The following is a 24,773-nucleotide window of genomic DNA, read 5'->3' as shown; positions in this document are numbered from 1 at the left end:
TGTGTGAATGTGAATCAAATTTTGTGAGCACTTTTGGAAGGCAACTGAAAGGCAAAGCAGCTGTGGAGGAAAACGGAGCAGGTTAGAAGAAATAACTGTAGTGGAAGAAGTCTTAAAAATACTGAGATCTCTTGCAGAAAAAGAGGATGCTGGAATATGACAGTGAATGTTATTAAGAGACAGAAGATGTTTAAAGAAGACTATTCACATCTTTTGTGTGATCTTTAAATAAAATCAAGGGAAGAATCAGCCTTGGAGATGATCAATTACCTCCACATTTTGACTTGCAAGACCATAGGCATCAGCACAACTAAGGCAGCTTGGATAACTGCCTGTTTCCCTAGGCTCTCAGCTTTATTCACCATGCCTAACCACAAAGCAAAAAAAGAAATTACTCTTTCAGTGTCCTTATAAACAGTGGTTTGTGTGGTATGATAACTCTATTTAAAAATATTAATATAGTGGAAAACTACTACTTAGGGATAAAACATGTGAATGACACTGCACAGCAGGATTTGGTAACTTCTCAAGTCTCAAAGGTTCTCAGTAAATTATTTTTCTATGCTTTACACTCTTTGCCCCAGCAAAGTGATTTACAGCAATCCTTGTTCTTGCTTCATATTCTTAAGATCTCTTCCCAGGGCTCTTGCTTAAATCAGTATGTTTGCTTTTTAGCAGAGCAGTGTAGTTGACACAATGAGCTGGAGAACGGTCTGACGATCAAGAAAAGAATTAGAAAGGCAAATGAATGGGTTAGAAAGCTGATGTGGCACATTAGGAGACAGAAAAAGGAAAACTGATAAGGAAGCTGAGTAATACCCTCTGAAACAAACTCCAGTTTATTAATGTCCAGAGGAGCCAAATGGTCAGTTCAGGCAGCTGATGGTTGTGATAAGGAGAGCACCTTCACCGAGACTGTTCTGACCATTGCTAGGCTGTTAACTGGTGGTCATAAGGACACAATAAGTGTTTGAGTGCAGTCCACAGGCTAAATTTTAATTAAAAATCAGACAATTAAGGTAGCTGATATTCTGGGTTGTAATAATACAGCTTCTATTCGTGGCAAGATGGCATGATGCAAACAATCAGCTTCAACTGACTTGGTGCTGGGAGTATACAGAAACACCAGAAAGATGCTCAGCTTTATCATCTGATCTTCCCTTTATCAGACTATCAAAACAACTCCAACTGCCAGCAGCCCTTCTCCTTCCTAGTGGCTGGGTTAATGCAACCATGTGTGCCACCTGCGAAACAGAAAGCTTGCCCTTCAGTCTTCCTGCCATACTTCAGATACCAACATGAAGATATTTCACCACACAGTATAGAAACATGGGTGATTTATCAAAAGGCTGATTTGTGATGGGTATTAGAGGAAGTCTGAAAGCAAAACTGAACTGCCCTAGAAACTTCAGCACTGACAAATTCTACATATTTGTCTACATATTTGATGTCCCTAAAGGACAAAAAAGTGGCAACCTTGGAAGAATGTGCATCTGGATTTAAATGCGAGAAAGAATTCATATCTAAGTCCTGAGCAGTCTGTGGATTTGGTATAGATGTATATTGAATGAAGACAGCGAGGGGAAGGTTCCCATTAATTAAGCTGCAATAAACGTACATTGGAGCAACAAAAAAAAAGAGATACTGATTATGAGATAGGGAAGTGCGAACTCAGCTTTAGCAGAATTAGCAGAAGGTATTACAGTTTTAAGAAGTATGATCAACACAAGATCATCTATTAATATAAAAAAACTGAAGGAGGATTTTCAAGGACACAAAAAAATCAGAATTTGCAGGAACTGAATACCAGCATGCTCCTCTGGTTCTGAAAAAGCAGTGAACACAAACACCATCACAGAATGCTGCATCAGAACACAAACTGAGGCCTGACACCACTGCATACAAACAGGAAACGTACCAACTTCGATTTACATCCCTGAAGTAAATTATCTAAGAGTGCAAATACTCATGAAAGCCAATTATTACTGTCAGTGGATAATGCATTCTATGCAACAGTTTGTTTCAGACTAACGGAAGGAGACTTTTTTGGCAAAGATCAATATAAGTGAAATCTGCTTGTCTTTAATTATGCAGAAAAATTCTTTCAGAAAAGCATTTCAAGAACTTTATCAGATGAGCAAAGCAAAATTTCAGCCTTGCAGTGAGGAATAACTGCTGGAAAATGAAAATTGGCTGCAATTAAGACCACTACAATCCATAATGATGTATCATTGCACAGTTCTCAAATTAAGATCAATCTTATGAATCCAAATGAACCAGTCTAACAGAGAGTAAGGGAAGACAGAAGCACAATGAAAGATACAAGTATACTGAGCTGATATCTTTAAACACTGGTTATTTCAAGTTTTAAAGAATTAGGCACTGTATCTTGTTTTTTATAAGTTTATGGTATGTTTTTAGCAAAGCTTTGTTAAAACTAGCATATGCAAGTAATAAAATAGCCTTAAACTGAAGTTAGAGTGAATAGAGCATTATTTGAGCAAATCTGAAGTGTAACAAATAAATAACGAAATAAATGCAACTATGGCTTCAGTGGCTGTACGTCAATTATCGCATTGCTGCTCTGTGAAAAAATGTTAATTACTGTACAAGACCTAAATTCGCCCACATTTCATTTAGAGATAGTGTTGGATAAAGATATTACCGTTGGTTCCTCACCACCTGTGACAGTTGAAGAACGAGCCCTCCTAGATTGGCCACTCTGCTGTTAAATGATAATTAATGTTACAGGTAAGTACACTTGGTGTTGAAGGACACAGTTTACTCTTACATCTTGAGGAATAAGGAATCATCTACAATCTAAAATTTATTAAAAGAGCAATTAGGTTTAAATAATTTCAAAGATGATGTAGAAAAAATCAAGCCATCAATCACTGATAAACAAGAAAGAACTTGACAGAAAAATGACCAAAGGAACTAATTTCAAGAGTTCTGCTATGAGCAGTATTGCTAAGGATGACAAGATCATTCACTCTGAGTGTAACGTGATTAATTTCCCTTAGAAACAGAGTGGATCCACTTTGATCATCAGAAAAAATTAGATCAGAAGTATGAAATTGGCATTTCAAATTTTCACTAAGGATTAATACAGTCAAAATCAACACAATTTAGAAAGAAGGTATGGATTGAGTTGCTGGAAGATAAACTATCATTGGTTCAATAAAGATTAAAATCAAGAAATGTCCTTATAATAATAATAGAGCAATGATTTCAATTCTTCTGCTAAACAAATGAATGCTCTGCAATAGCAAACTGAAAGGTGGATCACGACAAGGCCCCAAGTGACTGCATGAGGTAAAGAAACTCATACTCCATGAGGTTATATTAAATTAAGCAGCAGACCATCTCTGGATCAGACTTCGTTAAGTGACAGTTTCCTCTAGTATGGAGAGAAGACAGTTAAGGCACAATTGTACTGAAAATCACACAATTGTTTATCCAGGGAAGAAAGTAAAGAGGTGCATCATCCTTCATAAGCACTCTTTTGAACAACAGCCATTGCATGCAACTCCAAGCAACAAATGTGGATACACCAAACATACAGAACACACAGAACAAAGAGAAAAATACTGCAGTTATAGTAAATGTCTAACCAATAACAACAGAAAGAAACAAAGGAGAGACATCAGCTTTAGCAATGGACTCATCAGGAGCTCCCTACTTAATATTTTCATGGTAAACTTGTGTAATCTTTTGTGTGTGTGGATTGATATCCTATCTGAAAACACTCATGGGAAGGTTTTCTCTCTCCACATCATACCATCAACTGAACACAAGTGTTTAGTAAACTACATTTCTGTGTTAGGTAACTGAAGTCAGACACTATGACTATACTCTGTCTCAAAACGTTTTTTCTCTCTTTTGGAATTCCTCACTGTACTTTGACACTATTTTAGCTTCCAGAATGATTTAGGATAGCCACACGTCCATAACTGCACTAGATCTGCCTAGAACTGATCTAGGAAAAGACACCATTCAGAATCAGATGACGTTAAAAGAAGAAGAAATAAATAAAAATTAGCTTTCGTTTACCAAAGATAATTGAGACTGTTCAGCAACTGTATCTGTTACACTGCAAGATCTCAGTCTTGAGGAAGGATCTCTTTGCTGAAAAAAAAAATAAAGAAAACGTCTGTGAGTTTAACTACTTCCAAGTATCTTTGGAAGACACCTTAGAAAACCTAGAGGGAGAACAAGCAGCATAAGGAAGACATACAACTCCTGGCTGAATACTGTCAATATAGTCCTTGGAAAATCAGTACATTAGAGCTCCTGGAATCTCACACATGGCTTACTGCACTAGGTAACCCTTGTGTCTGTTCCTTGATGTGGGCACAATGAGATGCCAGTAACACCTAAGATGACCATGTGGTTCTGGTGCTGATGACACCCTGAGCCTGTGATGGGAAAGCAGGACGCTCTGCAGAACCTTGCTGGGAGCCTTGCTGAGATCAAAGCACCTCTAGGTACAGCCAGCAGCCTATGGATCTTAGCCAGGCTCATGCAAAGCCAGTCTAGATTTGGGTTTAGGGAAAGTCCTGGATCCAACAGCCTGCACAGTCACTGAGCTGATCTCACAGCTTTTGGGAATCTGGATCAAGAGGAGATGTCAAGCAGGCACATCCTGTGTTTAGCTGGCAGTGCCAAACCCTTCCTACCACTCTGCTCAATCCAAATCATGTCTTTTTGCTATTAATACAAATCTCAGAACTGGGCAGATTTGCAAGCCCAGAGTTAAGTGCTGGATCAGGTCAGTGAGCTCTCGCAGAGGCCAGAGGAACAGTCACAGACACAAGCTGCTGTGGCAGATCCTCTGGGGCCATGGACTGAACACTGCTGACCCACTTAATCTCCACGTGCAGACAGAATAATTTCAGAGCTGCTTCGTTTTATTCCTTTCAGTAACACAACACCCAGTTCAATGGGTAGTGTAACAGACACTAAATGCTCTGACCATTTCTTCCTTAGTAAGTGTGGTCTTATTAAAATTTGCACTGCAGTGGTAAGATGTTATTTAATGGCTCATAAAAGAGCTACTTTGTACATTACTACTGAATTATTTTAATTCAGATTATTTTGTAGCTATACCACTTATTATTTTGTATGCACAGTAAATATAGGCCCTGTTCTTGACACTGATCCTACTCGATTAACGTCCCACCCTCAAGGTGAAGGTCACTGGAACCTGCAGTTATCTACAGAAGCAGACTTTGTGCAGATGGCTGGCAACCAGAGCCATAATTTGCTGAACTAATCTCTATATAACATTCAAGTCATTGTATACATTGCATAGGTTCTTTGTGAAAAAATTGCACCTAATCAAGATTCTATTTGATCAGAAAAAGAGTTAAGTGTGATCACTCCTCACTTTAACTTCAGAGGTACCTTAATAGCACACACCAAGGAAATGATTAAATCTCAACACAATGCTCTCTTTTATATTTACAATTGTTTTCTCAATCAGAGAGACATAAGACATTTCAGTTGAAAGCATGGTATCCTTACTTTTTGTGGTATCCTAAGTGTCCAACTAATAGGCAACATACACAAACAGAACTTACATTCTCTTCTCACCTCAAGTAACTTGCTGTGGTTCTCCAGACTAGTTATTAATAAATCCACAGAGCATTTCACCATAACTACTTTCTTTCAATTCTAATCCTTTGTCAGTCTTGTGACAATTAACCAGTAAACTATGATGGGGATTTGTAAAATTCCAACACATTCTTCAGCATAAATACGCACAGGTAAACGCCAAGCTGTGATAAGTTATCACATAATAAAATGGGTGATGATTGGAGCAGTATTCAGTCTTTCCTCTTTCTTTTGGATATTCCTAGCTTGATGCTCTCTAGTATTACATGATGCATTTTGTTTCACTAAAGGTATAAGAGCAGTAGGCTCTCAAATTAAACTCATGTAGGAAAATAAAAAAACATTAAACCTAAATAAAGGTCTGCTTCTACAGTGAAACTAAGCTGATTTTTTTTTTTTAAAGATGCTTTTAACAGAGTATTCAGTTTTTCCTAAGACCAGCAATACCTACTCATCCACATAAACAATTCAGGTGTAAAGCTGACAAAAATCAGTAAAGTAGTAAAGATGTATACAGAGAAAGCAGCGTGTCACGTACAATCAAAGAACTCAGCTGTTCCCCATTAGAGTCTGGAGTGATCTGAAGCCTTCTGTTCAGTTCCTCAGATAGCTCCTGAGGACTGCTGCGGGATACAGGAGATGCAGGAGGTGGTGGCAACGATAAGCTTAAAGAATCCCCAGTTGCACTCGCCTCCTCTGAAATGGCTTCCCAAGGCTGACAAAAGAAAAGAAGCCGCATTAACTATTTAAAGTCAAACCAAGCCTCTCCTTCCCCGTGTGTTCCAGGCAGCCACCTCACTGTGGCAAACCCAAATGTGATCATCAGCATTAACACTTAATGGAATAAACTAACCCCCTGTGCACACAAATAGTTGTGTTTCTCAGTGAAAACATTCATAAAAACATTCAACATAAAACATTCCTTAAGGCTGAAGGGGACCAGAGCTTTACACAAAAAGTTTGCTTAAAAACATCTACCAAAATTCATTACGTTGTTCTATCTGTAGATTAAAAATACTGATTAACAAGATCTCTTGAGTTTTAAATAGAGCCAAGTATTTTGGGGGGGGAAAAATAGCCTGTTTTCCTTCTAAATTAAGACGCAGAAGAAAACTCAAACAAATGGCAGTCCCATTTGGTACATTTCACTTCTTACAAACTTGTCTCATTGTTATTCAAAGCACATTATTGAAAGTGTTTCATCTTCTTGGAGATAAGGAGCAGTGCTTGCTATTACAAATGCGTGTCATTTACACGGTACTTAACACAGGGCATACTCTACTGGCCACCTACAAAAGCGTATGTGCAGGAAAGTGTAACTGTCTAGGATTTTTACTGTGTCTCCAGTCTTCTGCTCAGTCGATTTCCTTAAAAACCATGCAAAACCGTTCCTGTTCACGGTGCATAGTAATTAGCTTACAAAATGGGAAACGTTTTGGCCTGAGATTGGTGCAGTTCTTAAAAGCAAGACCTTTATATACCTCAGGAATGTCTCCAGTCTCCATAGGTTCCGGTTCCAAATCCTCACTAATGTGTCTTCGAGAGCGAAACCGCCTATGGGCTGCTTCATGGTTTATTTGTCTGATGTTGTTATCTGAATCAGATCCCACATCACTGGACAGTGGGGAAAAGAAGCGAAGGAGAAAAGAACAAGAAAACAGTGAATCTTAAACTCATTAATGCTTTTGATTATAGCTAAAAATTCATTACTCTTGCACATGTCAGGCTTCATAAACAGGAGGAAATTTAATTCTTTAATCCAAGTGAAATAAAACCAAAAGCATTTCACGAATGCCATGTAAGACTGGAAATTAACATTCTTTGTACAACGGAGTTGTTAAACCAGAAAAATGAGTCCCCATTGTAAGATTTTAACCCCTTACAACTTATCCTTTCCCAGCATGACTAGAATCATTCCTGACACAGAGATTTTACTTCTGCTCCCCTCTTTATGCCAAATACTGCTTTTCTTTTTGCAATAGCCAAAGCAACAACAAGATGTTACTGGCTACAACCACTAGTTCAGCTCATATCTGCAATGGTTGTAATGGAAAAAAAAAAAAAAATCCCTTAATGGTGTCCCTTCCTGACTTGTGCAGCTTCCCCCTGTGCATATCTCTGCATCTCCATTACAGTACTCAAGGGCTACAAGAGGTTGTTAAAAGGCAGTATTCCATTTAAACCTCTCCTTCGGGATGAGGGACCGTAGCTTTTAAAGAGATTTATGTTCAGGAAGCATTTATTTGAGAAAACATTTTAGCACAGCAAGACAAATTACTCAACTGACACAGACTATACAATAATCAATATTTTCTCTTACTGACTAGATTAGTATCTGAGTTACTAGTCTCAAACTGAGAGGCCAACACTATTGATTCTACTATCAACCCCACAAGAACCTTCCACTCCTAGTGGTTTCATAAATTTACAAAATCAGAATCACTTAGTTTGGAAAAGATGTCCAAGATCACCAAGTCCAGCTGTTAAAAACCATCACAGCCAACCCTACTGCCAAACGAGGCACCTAAGTGCCACATCTGCACACCTTCTGAATACCTCCAGGTATGGTGCTTCAACTACATCCCTGGCCAGCCTCGTTCAATGCCTCAGAACCCTTCTGAGAACAAATACCCTAATAACCAACCTGACTCTTCCCCAGCACAATGTGCGGCCACCACCTCCTGTCCCATCACTGTCACCTGAGAGCAGAGGCTCCCAGCACAACTTTCAGGAGTTGTAGGCAGTGATGTGGTCTCCCCTGAGCTTCTCTTCCCCACACTGACCATCCCATTCCCTCAGCTACTCCCCACAGCACTGTGCTCCAGAACCCTCCCAGCTCTGTTCCCCTCTCCAGAGATGCTCCAGGGCCTCCACGTCTCTTTTGTATGAGAGCCCAACAATGAACACAGCACTGAGGTGCAGTTTTCACCAGTGCTGAGATCAGGGGAGCAATCATTTCCCTGCTCTTATGGCTACACTACTTTTGACACAACACAAGATGCTGTTGGCCTTTATGGCCACCTGGGCACAAGGCTTGAAGCATCACTCTAAATTTTCCTTTGTTTCTATCTTAAAACAAGAGACAATAAAAACTCCAATGTTACTTAATTTGCATGAGTATGGTGTCCACCTCATTCTTTATCAAGGCTAGTAGTAATTATGCATTCCCAAATCACTTGTGATACTGACTTTTTGGTCATCTTAGCTACTCACCAACCTGAAGCCTTCAAATTATACACCCATCTGATGCCATTTTCCCACGATTATTATTTTTTTATATGTGTCAGTAAAGCATTTCTGAAGCCATGTAATCTTCACTACATTTACCATAGTCAGAATTAAAGGAGGTGCTAAATTAAATAATTTATAAAAACTGAAGTTTTATAGGCAGTTACTGATACCGTTGTGAGATGGATGGCATTCACTTGAGAAAAGTAGAAGCTGCTTAACAGATAGCATTTAAAAAAAACAGTTCAAAATCTGCTGGACAAAAACTAACTAAATTCTAATTAATTAACCTAAGATAATCTAATTAATCTAAGATAAACACATCAGACAAAAATAACAAAGTTAAATATAGAAACACACACATATTACAACTATGATAATGAACATGCAAGAAAGAGCAAACAGCACTTGTAATAAGCAACAGTGGGAGAGTAGCAGCTACAGAAAAATAGTGAAAGATGTTCACCTAACGCATTATTTCAGCACAACTCTTAACATTTTCAGTTAAACACTGCTACAGCATTATAAACCTATTTATAGGCAATGTACAATGAAGGCTTGAACAGGAACTCCGCATTAGCACAAGCACAGAAAAGCAGAAGAGGATCTCCTTAAAATCAGTCACTCTAACTTAATCAAAACTTAAAAGACCTGAAATGCCTGTGCTTGCATTTTTAAAAAATACTTTGTCAATAGTCTCTACAGAAGAAAATAATTTATTCTCCTTAACTTTTGCACATACCCACAAACAGGACAAAGCACTACAGTGCCACTTACATCAAACTTGGTCGGTGCCATTGCGTGGTTCTGTTGTTGTGGTTGACATAGTAAGTCCGCCCCAGGTTGTCAACCTTTTCCTCCCAGCCAGGAGGCAGTGGAGGAGGTGGCAACTCCTCCTGGCGCTGAGACGCAGAGTCGTTGGAATCAACCACATCCCATCCGTGCTTAGGAATGAGAGCAGAAAAGATGTCAGAGCTCAAGTCGAAGAGAGAAGTTGTATCAGTATTGCTCACAAGGATAAAGATTCCTATTTTTTTTTCCTATTTTTTAAAATCTAAGGCAATGAGAAACGGAAGAAACTTCATGATTACAGCGTGTGCTACATTTCAGTGACAAAAACACTAAACTTCTACCAGTCTATTGAATCTATAAGTTTGGGATTCCCAAAATCATTTTGGTGGGTATTCCTCCTGGTAGCCAGGTGCAGATCTCCAGCCGTGAAGCCAAAGAGAGCCAACTGCTAACTTTTGAACTCAAGCTGTGTCCTTTTCCTCGTAAAGGATAATCACTGGTTTTCTTTTTGCTTTCCCACTCTCCCAAAGCACACAGGAACTTCTCCTGTTCACCACCTCTGTCCTCTCTTTCCGACAGACTCATCTGTGATTTGCCAAAGGGTCTGACAGTCGCTGACAGCAGCAAAAAAGTCCCAAGAAGGTATGTAAAAAGTCCCAAGGACAACAGGCAGATGTCCTTATCAGTCAAACATGCCTTTTCTGGGAAAGAGTAAAAAACAAGCAAATGGAACAACCTACAACTAATTTTACTTCCAGACGTGTAACACAGCTTTAAGTATCCACTGCAACCACACTGTATTTTATTCCTGTTTCAGAAGACTTTAATACATAAATCTACCTGAATTCAAACTAAAATCTAATTGCCATAGGGTATCCTTTCCAGGTAAATACTGCAATTCAATTACAGATAAGAAAATTCCTTCCCTGCTGCTGTTCAGAAAGTAGAGTTAGAAATGTTCTGTTAAATGAAACACAGAAGCTTTTCATTGCCACTGATTTACTAGAAATGCTGTTTCTGTGGGACACTGCCAGGGCCTTGTGGCATTATCTTATGTACTCGAGTCAGGAGGACCTTACTCACACAGGTGACAAAAAGTCATTTTCAACAGCAAAGCAGACAATAAATAATGTTCAGAAATAGAGACCTGTGGGTAAAGAGAGCATCACTGCATGCATGCTGCTGAAATCTTTTTTCTATATGTGAGATTCTATTCTTGAAACATACTTTCCAGACTAGTTTTGTTAAAAAACTGCTAGTAAGTTCAAGTCAGTTATTTAGGCACCAATTATGAGATGTATTATTTACATGAAAGAATCCATTCACTAATGAGTTTAATAACTGTAAGCACAACGGAGCCTTTTACAGTCTTGTTACTTCAATTATCACAGAAAAATCAGATTACATTAAAAATATGGTCATTCTATGATATTCACAGTTAGAGATTACTGTTTGTTTTATAAAATAATATGTCTGAGTGTGACATACATATATATACGTATATAAACTTCTCAGATTTTTATGCAAATTGTATTATAAATACACACTCACACACAAAATACAAGCATATTTACACACACATACATACACCTTTTTTGTACATGATGAGAGAGAAATAAAGCTGAGTTTTGAATTTGTAAAGTGCTGAAGGCGATGAACTGAGGTGCTGCATTACTGTGTGCCCTGAGACACCTCAGCTGCCTCTGCACCAGCTCTTGGGCAGACCTCCTGAGAAGCTGCAGAACACAGATGTATGGCTTGGGACAACAGCCCTCCTTCTCCAATTACAGATGACTGCCCATTATTAGTAATTAAAGCAAACTTGGGCTAACATCCACTCTGTCAGCTCTAATTACAGTAATTCTTAAAATGGATGATGGTGGTAGGAGTGCTGGGAAGTCTTTAAACCTGATGTACCCGCATGAGCACTATTCTCTGTAAAGCTGGTGCTGCCAAGAAAATAAAGAAAAATGTTCCAACAGCTAACTTGGACACACTACAGAGGAAGACATGCTTAGATATTGAAAACAGACCATCACGCTTATGTCAAATATGAATTATGTGGATAGACTTTTCAAATTCTTCTGCTCTCTTGGCGTGACTTATGCAGCCTTGGGAATGCTCATGAAAATGGAAAAAAAACCCACACCACAACTGAATCAGAGAGACTTCAGTATTCATTGTGCCACTTGAAACAGTAGAGAAAATATCATCTTATGGTTTTGAAAGCATGGGAGGGGAAGAATATGTTGAAGCTAACTAACACCATCATTTTATCTTTCAAAACCACAACTTCTTCTAAGATTCTATCTAAAACTCTAATAACTTACACACCTCCAGATGCATAAGAATGACAAAAAGAAGATATCAGATAGTGACCTCTTGATTGTCTTACCTCAGACTCATCCCTTTGATCGCTATTCTCTTCCTCTTGGCCACCATTCTTAGGCATGTAAGCCATCTTCAGTCTCAAGAAACCCTTTACACGAGACTTGTGACTAGAAGACACGAAGTTACATTTAATTGAATAGCTCTTCAACAGCTGCAAGTAATAAACCTTGAAGTAAGAAATGTTTTAAAATACAAATACAAATCCTCACCTTCTTGGTCTGAGAAGGAAATCCTTAAATGTATATGGCCTTTCCATGGTTGGGTCTTCAGTCTACAAGTATGTAAGAAAATGACAACTTAAAGGGCTTGCCCACAAGCACAGTGGTACATAAGGAACATTCACATTGCAGACATTGCTAGAGAAGATTCTACAGTGTGGGTTACCCTGGGTGGGTGGGTGGTTAATATATAGCTGCACAAGAGGTCCACTAGATGTCACTGCAAATACCAGCAATGGGCTGAACTCTGTCTCATCGCTGCATGGAAACCCACACAGCAAGATCTGGAAGATCCCATAAAGCAAACCCCTGCCAACTTTCTGCTGCCACCCAACAGCACTGCCAGAGGAGGATGCATCCACCTGAAGGGCTGTTTGTTATGCATATTAGGAAACTATTAAAAAAAATACAGCTCAGCTAGCTTTTGTTTCTTATTTCAAAGCTGTTTAGACTTTGAAAAACAGTGAGAGGTTGAAATTCTTTATGGGGCAGATCAGTAATATTTGCAGGTTGACAGGCTGCGTCGTCTGATTTACATTCAGCTGGAAGTTTCATAAAGCTTTAAACCTTAAAAGAAATTCAGATCTGCTGCACTCGCCATGTCTGTGAAATGAGGGCCATTATTGGTGCAGAACTAGAAATTTAGAAATGAGAAGGCAAATACGAGAGGCAGAAATCCATACACAGATTAAATCTTCTGCTTTAAGGGGTGCACTAGTTATTGTATGGCTGGGGCTACGAAATTGGAAGTATGGCCTGTGTTATACTGAACATGTAAGCACGTGCTACAATGAAGACCACATTTACAGAAAATTTTCTTAATATGAGCACAACTAGAAGAATGTTGCTCCCATCTGCCAGCAATTACAGAAAATGATAGCATATCTGCAAAGCCCTTACAAGCCCTATCTTTACTGACAGGAATACTACTTGTGTGCAATTCCTTTACTAGACTTTTGTAGACACAGGATAATCTATCTCCCAGGTATTACCTCAAAGTCAATAAACAGTAAATTAAAAATGAATTCCAACTCATAATCACAGATTTTACATCCAATGCCATACAGATCAGCTTGTCACAGAACATCCTGCAAGGCATTTCCTGCATTAAGTTTCCGCTTAATCTGTCTGAGACAGACTTCCCATTTTCTCAGAGAGATAGCAGCTTTTAATCAAACCAACAGCACTGTAAAGCATGCCTGATTATATAGTATTGCCTTTTAGTAGTCTCATCTCTATTCAATGTACATTAAGTAAAAGGTGTGTACTTTAACCAAGTTTTGCTGAGAAAGGTTGGATAAGGTCAGAGCGAACCAGGATTCTGCCAAACAATTCTACAGCTAAAAGAAAACATTTGCTAGTGAATATATCCCAATCTCTCCTATCAGTGTATAGGAAGGACGAATGAGGAAAACACTGATTAAAATAAAAAGTCACAGAGGATGTTTCCCTGAGCATCAAATTAGTGCAGACCTTAGAAAGCAAAATGTAAGTCACTGTTAAAGAGTTTGAGTACATCTGCATGGGCAGGAAAGCACCCTGTGCAGACACTGCTGTGTGCCTCTCAGTGCAATGGTTCTGAGATACAAATTGCAAGTATTTGCAAGGGAAATTTAGAAGAAAACACCTTCTGGAGCTACAGAAATTATCTGCAAACATGCAGAGAAGGGCTTTTGAAAAGGAAGCACATTCACTTTCTAGTGAGCCTCCATGGAAAGAAGTGGGGGGTACTAAGTATAAACTTTTCTCATCTTAGCACAGTTGAATTTATTCTGCAGTGAAGCAGCTAGGAAATTTTAATTTATCAGTTTCTATGTAAAGACAGTAGAAGTCTAAAAGCAATTTGAAAGAGTAAGTGTAGCATTCCACTGTTTTGAATGTGAGCTAGAGAGATGCAAACTCAAGTGCCAGCTAAGACCACAGAGAGGACAGTGAAGCTTCCCGTGTATAGGAAGAGTCAACCTCTTATGCAGTGTGGAAGGAAGAAAGCTGCTAATTTCTCAACACAGTTCACAGAAAGTGTGTGACATGCCTGCAGCTCTCTCAACTCTCGTTCATGATTTGCAATAACTAAAACTAATGGTCACTAAAAACAGAACTGTAAAATACTACCTGACTCTGCAAAATAGGCACACAGTAAAACTTACAGCATCATTTTATACTTCGCAGCACATTTCCTCATAAATACCCACCATCACAATCACAAACATCCTGATGTTTAGTTATCTGCCTTTCATTACAGCATCCCTGTCTCCAATCCAGCACTGTCTCTGGCCTTTTCAGCACGTGCCAACCCGAGTGAAACAACAGAAACAGATGTGATCAGGGCCCACCTACTGACAGCAGAAGCACAGAGCTCTCCCTCAAACTTCTTCAGTACTGGCACTGAAAGCTTTCATGCACTGCAGTCTGTAATAATTCTGCCGCCGTCTTCATTGGACTAAGATTACATTAAGGACAGTGTTGAGCAGTTTCTGAATGTGAGCATGTTATATGAAAAGGACATCTATGAAAACCTGATGATAGAGTGATAATCTTATCCCATAACCTTAGCCACGCACTATGTAGACAAATAAATGGGACTAAAAAACATTTTTATTTTCTTCAACACTTTCAACAGAAGTTCAGGAAGAAATGGAGCTTGGCTGTGTCATTCATCATCTGACTCAGGCCAGACAAGGATTTTAAGAAAGAATCAGGATGAGAAATGGACCAGAAGAGAAATCTGGATTTTGGAAACGTCAGTGGGCACCAGAGAATCACCACCTCCCTAGCCTCTGCAAAGGGGACAACTGCAGACACCTCTGCAGAGCGGGGCTCTATTTTTGTGACATTTTTCTTTCAGCTTCTGTGGCTCTACTGGGAATATGTGCTTTAAGTTGAATTTATTTCAGTAAATTGTCATGAGCTTTTAACAGCTGGGGATGACAAAAAAAAGCACACGGACCAAAGCATTTCTTACCGGAAGGTGGCTAAGAGGCACATCCACCTGGCCCAGGAAGTCGTCTCTAGTCTGTCAAAGAAAAGAAAAAGCAGAAAATAAGCAATTTTACCCATGAGGTCCTCTTTACACCAGAGAAGTAAAAAAGGATGAACACCAATCCAGTCACAATGAAGCAGGAATAAATACAGTTCTGTACAATTCAGCTATTCCAACAGAGCGCTCTGACACTTCAAAATGGCTTTTCAGTCCACGGCGTGGGTGTTGAGTGCTGGTGAAATTCCAGTGCCTCCTCTAATGACCTATGCATAATTCAAAATGCAAAATGATAATCCACTCTGTGCATGAATTCTTGGCTCAACACACATTTAAAAAGCAGGATGACATAGCAGTTCAGCATGTGTTCCTGCCCAAGCTTAGTTACTTTTTTACCTTTAGTTTAAGGAGAACCTCACATTCACAACTAATGGGGAAGGGAGGAAAAACTAATGTCCCACCAGTGAAGGTACAGCTGCATGAATTGCAAACAGTTTCCCCTCAGCTAAGAGCTTGTAATTTTACCGAAGAGAAAGCAGGAAGTAGAACTTGTTGGCAGCCTCATCTCTCCAGCGCCCAGTGACACCTGATGATGTCTAAACAGGTGGTACCCAAGGGCCAAACCACCCATCCACACCTCCCACCTCACACAGCACAAACATTGACACAGCGCTTCTCAGAGCACTTCTGGCAATCACGGAATCACAAAATGGCCACAGTTGGAAGGGACCTCAAGGATCACGAAGCTCCAACCCCCTGCCACACGCAGGGCCACCAACCTGCACATTTCATAGCAGCCCAGGCTGCCCAGGGCCCCATCCAACCTGGCCTTCAACACCTCCAGGGATGGACGGGGCATCACAGCCTCTCTGGGCAGCTGTTCCAGCACCTCACCACTCTCATAGCAAAGAGCTTCCCCTGACATCCAACTGAAATCTTCCCTCCCTCAACTTCAAACCATTTCCCCTTGTCCTGCTGTTATCTCCCCTTTCCAAGAGTTGACTCCCCTCCTGTTTGTAGGCTCCCTTTAGGTACTGAAAGGCTGCCATGAGGTCACCCCGCAGCCTTCTTTTCTCCATGCTGAACAAGCCCTCAGCCTGTCCTTGTAGGGGAGGTGCTCCAGTCCTCTGATCATCTCTGTGGCTCCTCTGGACCCTCTCCAACAGCTCCCTGTCTTTCTTGTGCTGGGGGCTCCAGACCTGGACACAGCACTGCAGATGGGGCCTCACAGGAGCAGAGCAGAGGGGGACAATCACCTCCCTGTCCCTGCTGGCCACCCCTCTGCTGATGGAGCCCAGGAATGTGCTTGTAGGGACAGAAGAAAAGGAACAGAGCATGTTAGCAGAGGTGGACAAAGAGGATAACTTCCAGAGGGAGAACACATACTGTCATCACTCAGTAAATCCTAAAAAGAAACAGCAGCCAACAGTTTTCTCACCGAACAGTGAGTCCTGATCAATACATACAGTGGCAGTGGGTGCAACTGTTCTAGCAGAAAACATCTGCATCCTGACCACACAGACATTTCTGTTCAAGCTGTGTGCCTTCTGAATGCTGCTCAGGCATTACCTTTCTCACTTAGGGACACCTCAGAACTGACACAACACTGAGCAGCTCTTACAGTTAGCAGTTGCCAGCACTAAATACTAACGCATAAATAAAAAATAATTCCCTTTGAAACCAGTTTATCTCAAAACCAGAAGTTGCCTGCGCTACCCTGTGCTTATCCACGTTTTCATACCTCACCTAAAAACGATGACTTCCAGCACCTCAATCTAAATTTGACTGCTGAATATGACATTTCCAAAGGAATGAAATTTTGGCAACAGACAAGACATACAGTAATTAAATAACATACATGCATTTGCTTTGCCAATCACTGTGCTGGATTTATATCTGGTATTCATTAATCTTCTAAGATATTGATTTTCAAAATAAAGCATCTTGCATTAATCAAAAATCAACTGTCTGTCAGGGAATACAAATTCTGGCAGATCCTGTTAATGACACCAGATATCAGCCCCACTGAATTCCAAAGAACCTGCGTTTATTTATACCCCCACTATGCACAGGATTCCAGGAAGTGCATGCTGCTGCTCTGAAGCCAAGTTTACATATTCCTCATAGCAGAGCATTAAGTTTAATATTAAAATCCATATTTTATATGATAACATAATAAGAACGCTGTTTCTGTTACAAAGATAGCATAACCCTCTGACCCCTGGAGACGGACACATGGCTGTGCAATATACTCATACAGCAATGCAAAAAGAGCACCTGTACAAAGGAGCCTGTCTTTTCCAAATTTAAATAAAAACAGCAAACAGGCTTTTAATTACGGAATTGTGATTATTAACTCACTCACTAACTGCTGGAAAAACCTGGCAGCATGCTTTGCTTTTAGAGAATCAACAAGCTTCTCACTTAACATTGGCAAACACCACCCATCTTTCACCTCCCTTCAGTGGGATTTCCCCAGTGTCAACTACTTGGAAACAAACACCTATCCCTATATCTGTTCATGCAGCTTTTTTTCAAGAATAGCAAATCTCACATGCATGGAAAACCTCCAGGCTGGTTACTGCCCCTCTGCTTTGGGACAAAGGCTCCTGCAGCTGCAGCAGCACTGCGTCCAGCACTCTGCGCAGGCAGGGCCAAAGCTTCAGCTCCTCCTGCTGTCCTGTAAGACAAGGGCTGGGGGTGGGGGATACTGGGGAGGGACAGAACCATGACAGCTGACCTAAACTGGCCAAAAGGATATTCCATACCAGGTGACATCATGAGAAAAAATTATAGACGTGAGGGGAGGCGGCTGGGGGTGGGCTGCAGCTGAGGGGTGGGCTGGGCATCAGCCAGTAGATGGTGAGCAATCGCGTTGTGCATCACTTATTTTGTAATAGAGGAACATTAGGGCTGCTCCAGAAGTAATGCCTCCTATGGTATGGCGCTGGTCCACCATGTCAGAGGCAGATGTTGATGGGAGGGCAGTAGAGGTTGAACCTTCCCACCAATATTCCCCTCTATCCCCTTACAACAAAGGGGCAGACTGACAAAATGGCGAGACCTCCTGAAAGCTTTATTTTTATTTGGCACTCCACATTGCAAGTCAGCAAGTATTTGTCACTGTCCTTTCTCGACTGGAATTAATAGAGGACCAAAGACTAAAGATGCCTGAAAGTAACAGAAAAGCTCGTGATTACTGAGATAGTAAATCAGTATTATTTTTTAAAAGCCATATTTACTTTATTTGGTTTCAAAGAGAATGCAAAATCTCATTACTCCAGATTCTGCCCTATTTTCCTGCTAGTTCTCTCATAATGAAAAGCAATCATTTCTGTTCTGCATCGGAGGCAGAAAGACACCATCTATTTAGGAAACCCGAATCTGTCCAACCGTCCCCCTTAGTTATGCAACCATCTTGTAGAAAAGTAATACTAGTGCAGAAGTCCTTAAATTTCAATTTGGTGTGCTCAAAGACAGCTGGCATATTGGGCATTCTCTACACTACATTTTCTTGAATGCACACAAGCTGCTCCGATTACATCAGTCATCAAATCCCAAGTGCAGACACAAATCTCACACGTCCAGCCAATCACAATGGGAAAAAGGATGCGTCACCTTGTTCGTACTGATGATTGCTTAATGATCACCAAATGCAAACATTATGGCTGAGAGATGTGTCCAAACACTACCTGAGCTCCAGCAGCTCAGGGCTGTGCCCACTGCCCTGGGAGTTTACTAAGTGGAATTGTCTTTAGTCACCTGAGGAGGTATAGAAAGGAGTCCGTGCTTTTAACATGCAGAAGTAACTCGCGTTATTTCTGGCTTTTGAGACACCGCCTAAAGTTGAATTTATATGATTAAAAATTATTAGAAATAATTACTTCTGAAACGGCTAGAACTCTTCTCTGATTTTAAAAGGTCGCACTTTTACTTGCATCCCAAATGCTGACAAAACAGACGCTGAGAAATGTGGTGCTCTTAAAGGCGTAGCCAAACAGAGAGCAGCAGTTGCAGCAGCTCCAACTGACTGCTTTCAGATTTGGAAAGGCATCGCACTGTAAGATGTTTTTCTCATTAGCAAAGCTGCCCTCACAGGGAGGTGCTCCAGCAGCAGAGCACACACCCCGCTTCCAGCCCCTGCGCATGCCCATACATTATTCATGTCTTCTGCAGATCTCACCGATCAAAAATTAAAGACGTTTCAGTAATTCTTCCTACAAAGCAAAATGTTTTAGAAAAAGTATTTCACGTTGCAGAATTGCTTTACTGTTGAGTGCATTATTTACTTATCATGAATGGCTCTACTGAATACGAATATCCATGAAAGTCTGAGCCAGAGCCAGAGCTCAGTACCAAACAGTGACATGGAGATGGTCCAGCATCTGTGTCCACCTGCGAGCACACAACCATAGAACACAGAACACATCCTGGCAGCATGGGTTTCTTACTGTAAATCAAAGCAAACGTATAGCAAAACAGCAGACCTTCAGTTCATTTCCTCAACACTTACCCAGTTGTTCATTTGTGCAGTAATAAAAGGACATTTACTGTTCCTTTAATGGCCTTCACAGAAACTTCATGCAGCAACAGCCACTGCAGCTACTTTAAGTTTCCATCTTTTCTTTCTCACTGCAAATCCAGCTCTGTTGTCATGACAAATTAATCTGAACGATGCCTTTAAACTATGGATTTGGTTTTTCAGGAGGAGTTATTGGGGAGCAGCGCACTGGAACACCAGGTAAAGCAGGCACATTAATGAGTGCCAGTAGATTTGTATGCAATATTCTGCACTCGCCAATGACACCCCACAGAATACTGCTGAACATCCAAATGAGCCTGTTCTCATTCAGCCGTATCTATCACATTAAGACTTCATTACTGAAGCCCTCTGGTACTGTTTCCATCCATTATGGGTAGTTAACGACAAGTCACTGCACAGTGGCTCCCGGGATATCGTGTACACTTGCACAGGCCTCCTCGTGGCTGCATCTTATCTCTGACAAGATAAGAGCACTAACACCCAGGCAGAGGCCCTTCCCTGTGCTGCACATAGCAGCACTCTGAGCAGCTGTTTCAGAAAGCAGGCAGCACCACTGCAGTTGCAGATGAGTGAGAAAAGTCCATTTCCCAGTATGCACAGACAACTGTGACAACCAGATCCTTATGGAAATGGATTAAGTACATAAGCATAAATGATTTAAATTCTAAAATATTTGCATTCTGCTGCTACTGCTTATTTAAACCCACTCAGAAGCACTGGGCACTTATGCCAAACTTGATGCATTCCTGAAACGTGAGCAACATCCCCAAAAAGCTGTGGACAATGGCAGGGTAAAGGCAGCGAGTTAAAGATTTATTCCCTTAATTACAACAACAGAGCTTCTCTGCTGGGTCCTGGCTGTATCCAAACGTGGGCACATGGGAGCTCTGTGTCCCGGTGTGGTTCTCAGTGACAAATGGCACCCTGGAGCCTGCAGCATGCCACAGGTGCAAGAGGGCTGTGATCATAAAGAGGATCGTGTGGAAGGTGGAAGGACAGGTGGACAGCCTACCAGAAATTGAATACTCTGGGACAGTTCTGTTCCATAAAATGGGAGGGGACAAATGAAAAAATACAACAGAGAACACTGAAATGTGCTGCAGCAGTGGGTTCTACTCGCCGTGCTGGGCTGCCTCAGCTCTCACAGATTGCTTTCTATGTTAAATCCCACTTAACTTTCTGTTTCTGGAAGCTGATTGTTTGGGATATTTCAAAATACAGTTATGAAATTGACATAGAACTGTGACTTTTTGCAGTGGCTGTCAGGAACTTTTGTTAGCAATCGTATCATGCTTTAACAGGACGGAGCAGTACCAAGCGTAAAGAACATGGGAATCTTCCATATGGAGGATGACTTAAAATGGCGAGATGAGGGCTACTGGATGGTGTCACTCCCCTACATCTATGAGCATCTGCTGGAAAACAGCTGCTCCTCATTAAAAGGATTTATGGCTTTTGTTAAGTAACAGACATACATACATAAATATGTCAGGAACAGACACACAGACACCTCCAAGATAGGAACAACCAAACCACAGGGAAGGTGTCCCAGCTGCCTACTGCTGTGCTATTCACGAGCACTCTAGCAACTCTACAAACATTACTGAGTGACCCAATGCTTTCTGCCCTCTATGCTGTACGTCTGTGATCCTCTTGAAATTAACTGTGCATTGGCAATGGAGCAAGAAGTGGAGGCAAAAGCATTTTTTACACTGGGCTTGTATAAGACTGCACAGGATTCACTGGGGAATCATTGCCACGTGTCTATGAAAGACATTAAAATTCTTCACTCTCGCATACTAAGAGGGATTGAATCTAGAAAACCAAATTCAAAGTAGAAAGACTTTAGATGGAAAGCTAACCTTGGTAAATCAGAGAGCAACATCCAGCCGGGCAGACAGCAGAAGGGCTGTGACCAGAAGATTATGGTGTTCCCCAAAGCACCAGGAGCTGCACTTCATTGCTGGGGCTTTCTCAGAGGCCCAAGTTCTGCATGTGCTCAAACTCTTTTTGCAGTACCTCCTGCCTGCACAGAGCAACACATGTCCCATGGACAGAGATGCTTCCAAGCAATGCCACAGGGAACTGATGGAACAAGGATGCATAAACTGGCTATGTCCTAGCAAGCATACTTTCTCCTTTCAGACTCACTTGCTGTGCAGGAGAGCACAGGTAACACTCAGAAACACACAGCTCACAGAACTACAGTGAATCAATTGCTGAAAGAGAGCACACCTGCTAATGATGGGAGCGGGTGAGGTGTGCTTGGGACACTCTGCAGTGGGGTATGACATTCAGCAGATTAAAAAGAGAAAAATGAGCTGACACACTGCTCGTTAATACTGCCTTGTACTGCAGACAGCACGAACTGTGCAAAAGACCCACACCTGCTGCCACGGCTTCTTCTCCTACCAGCATTGCTTGGATTTCCCCTGCACTCACCTACTTATCCTTCCAGCCATGCTCAACCACCAGCAGGAGCTCCTCCGCCATGAAGCCCAATTGCCAAGGAGACAAAGAAAACGTGGAAGCATCAGGAAGCAGAGCGGTGAGATAGCAGCAGCACAGCAACTGCAAGCAGGCTGGCATTTAGTCAGGCGAAGCTGTCCAAAGCCACTCAGTAAGTTACTTTAACAGCCTGATCTGAGCAGCACTTGTGTTCAAGAAGGCATGCACTTGGCAGTATCTGAAGTAATACTTGTTCTTTAATGATTTTCCTAATGTTTAGAAAAAAATGCAACTGACAAATAACCTTGTAAGAATGCTAAATGCCACCTGTACTTGGCACAGGAGCATTTTGTATCTGCTATTTGCACTGAGCAGAAGCTGCCATTCTCTGGCCAGAGAGAAGCTGAAGGAATGCCTGTGCTGAGGCATAGAAATGCTGATTAATGGACAGTTAATGTGGGTTGGCTTCATGAGTTCTTCAAAGAAGTGAGCAATTCACAAAGACACATGCTCAAACACCTCCTCTCCTGCCAAAACAAAGAACCTCATGAAAATAAGACCAGCTAAAACTCAGAGGTTGGAAATAACACCTTTGTTAGTATCGGAAAGGAGAGCCAATGTTCCATTTGCCTTGCTGGTTTCTCGTGTTTTCAGTTCTGAAACACATGCCCATGCCCACATGGGTCCTGTGAGACCTTGGGCAGGAGCCACTTCCCCACCGGGGCTGTTGTGCAGAACGCAGTGCCCTGGTTTGGAACCATGGTTTACGACTCCTCAGAAGTGACCTTTAGGGGAGCTGACATAAACCAAATCTGTGTTATTTCCCTGGCTCACGTATTATGTCAGGAGATCAGAAACACACTATTTTTAACTACTTCATTTGTTAAACAATTTTCTTCTCTCCCTCCTGGTGGAACACAGGAAGTCATGAAAATTCAACTTAGAATACTGACAATCCCAATTAATTAATTCCTTACAAAAAAAAAAAAAAGAAAAAAAAAAGAGAATTACAAGTTTATGCTGCTCAGTTCAAAACAGCTTTTCTAAAGTCTTTGTGGGAGCAAATTATCCACTTAGATGGCAGCCAAACAGTGTGCATGTGGCGATACAATTTCTCAGGGTGAAGAAAAAAGACCAGGGGTGAAAATGTTGAAGGTATTCTTATAATCAAATACCGACTTCTTGGTGTGTTCCCTGCATGAAGAGTGGATGCATATACGGCTACTGTGGGTTATAACAAAAAAAAAGAATGGCATGAGGGCTGATGGCTGCAGGAACACTTGCTACGTATGCCTGGCCTGTAATGCTGCTTCCCACAGAACTCAGGAACCATACAAAAGCAATAAGGGCTCCCTGCAGCTCCAGGCTCTCAGAAACACAACAGAAGGGGGAGAACATCACATCAGCTCCGTGGTGAATGGCACCAGCACTGCACACCCAGGGCTCTGCATTCCTCTCTCCCTCCTCCTCCTTCTGCATCTGCTTTGGCACCCGGCACAGCAAAGCCAACCGGTGGCACTGCCCGATCTGCACAGCCCCTGAACCTCAGTGCTGCGGGGCAGGAGGGCATGGCTGTGAGGCTGCTGGTATTCTGTCCAGCACCTCTCAGGTTCCCAAGCACTGTTCACTGGCTCTTTAGCAAGAGGTATGGGGGCTGCGTGTGATAGTCTGCTGACCAAAACAGGTGTAAATAAGTAAGTGAGTGAAGCAGCAAGCATTTCAAGCTGTTTGCAGAGAGCAGGTCACATGGCAGCTCTCAGAGACAACAGGCAGTGCAAACCCTGCTCACAGACCTATACAGGAAGCCCCTGTTCTCCTACACTGAAATGCATACCCCAGTTAAACTGTCCCCTCCATTTCCATGTGCCTCCTGCTTGCGAGAGGAAGCATCTGAGGTACGACCATACAGCTTTCCCTGTCGTAATACCAGATCAGGAGCACACTGGATGAACACTGAAATAATGCCTAGTTTTCAATATCTGGATAAATTAAGGGGGATGTTTACATTCAAAAGATACTTGCTCCTACTGTGTCATCAACACTCACTGATGTAATAGGAAACTGAATTATCTCACTTTTTTTTTGCAGGCATACAGCCTGCAAATCTGGGCGATTAATTGATCCAAAGGCATCCACAAGTCTGCGCAGAGAGAAGCAGCAAATTCTGCATATAAACCCTTCTCCACCCCATTTGTTTTTATCTCTCTTTACAGGAAAGTAAATATGAGAATCCTGGCCTAATGCATTGCTAGTTCTCTGAAACAGAAGCACAGCAAGGCTTCCTGGTGGGCAGCAATAGCAAGGCACTATGCACATGGAGCTCTTCCTTTCAGTTCTCCCATTACCAACACAGTGAGCAAGATTTGCTTTCACTTTGAGATTCTCATTAATGTGGCTGAGGAATATTAAAAAAGAGTGACATCAGACAAAACAGCATCAGCTTCCCACATCCAAGTGGCTGCCATAAAGGTTCTCAATACTCAGTGACCTACGAAGAACAAAAAATTGTATTTCCCTCACATAGCTAATATCCAGCATTCTAATACAGAGAACTGAAAAT

At 41.4% G+C, this 24,773-nt stretch overlaps 1 protein-coding gene across 8 annotated transcripts in view; it reads right to left on the bottom strand.

The window, feature by feature from the left end:
* Positions 1 to 24,773, bottom strand: part of NEDD4L (NEDD4 like E3 ubiquitin protein ligase) — a 138,044-nt gene that overhangs the window by 26,522 nt on the left and 86,749 nt on the right. For 5 of the 8 annotated variants that reach the window (XM_048931575.1, XM_048931577.1, XM_048931574.1 and 2 more), the window contains 8 exons: positions 15,208 to 15,258; positions 12,237 to 12,298; positions 12,032 to 12,134; positions 9,622 to 9,788; positions 7,098 to 7,230; positions 6,155 to 6,331; positions 4,054 to 4,128; positions 2,666 to 2,725 (listed from right to left, as the gene is read on the bottom strand). In XM_048931575.1, the coding sequence (XP_048787532.1) occupies positions 2,666 to 2,725; positions 4,054 to 4,128; positions 6,155 to 6,331; positions 7,098 to 7,230; positions 9,622 to 9,788; positions 12,032 to 12,134; positions 12,237 to 12,298; positions 15,208 to 15,258 (828 nt within the window). The remainder of the gene's footprint in view (positions 1 to 2,665; positions 2,726 to 4,053; positions 4,129 to 6,154; positions 6,332 to 7,097; positions 7,231 to 9,621; positions 9,789 to 12,031; positions 12,135 to 12,236; positions 12,299 to 15,207; positions 15,259 to 24,773) is intronic. The other 3 variants (XM_048931576.1, XM_048931571.1, XM_048931573.1) reach the window with 1 other exon arrangement.

The sequence above is a fragment of the Lagopus muta genome, chromosome Z (assembly GCF_023343835.1).
Source record: "Lagopus muta isolate bLagMut1 chromosome Z, bLagMut1 primary, whole genome shotgun sequence".
Classification (NCBI taxonomy): Eukaryota; Metazoa; Chordata; class Aves; order Galliformes; family Phasianidae; genus Lagopus; species Lagopus muta.
The sequence above is the reverse complement of the archived record's forward strand: the minus strand, read 5'-3'. Positions and strand labels throughout refer to the sequence as shown.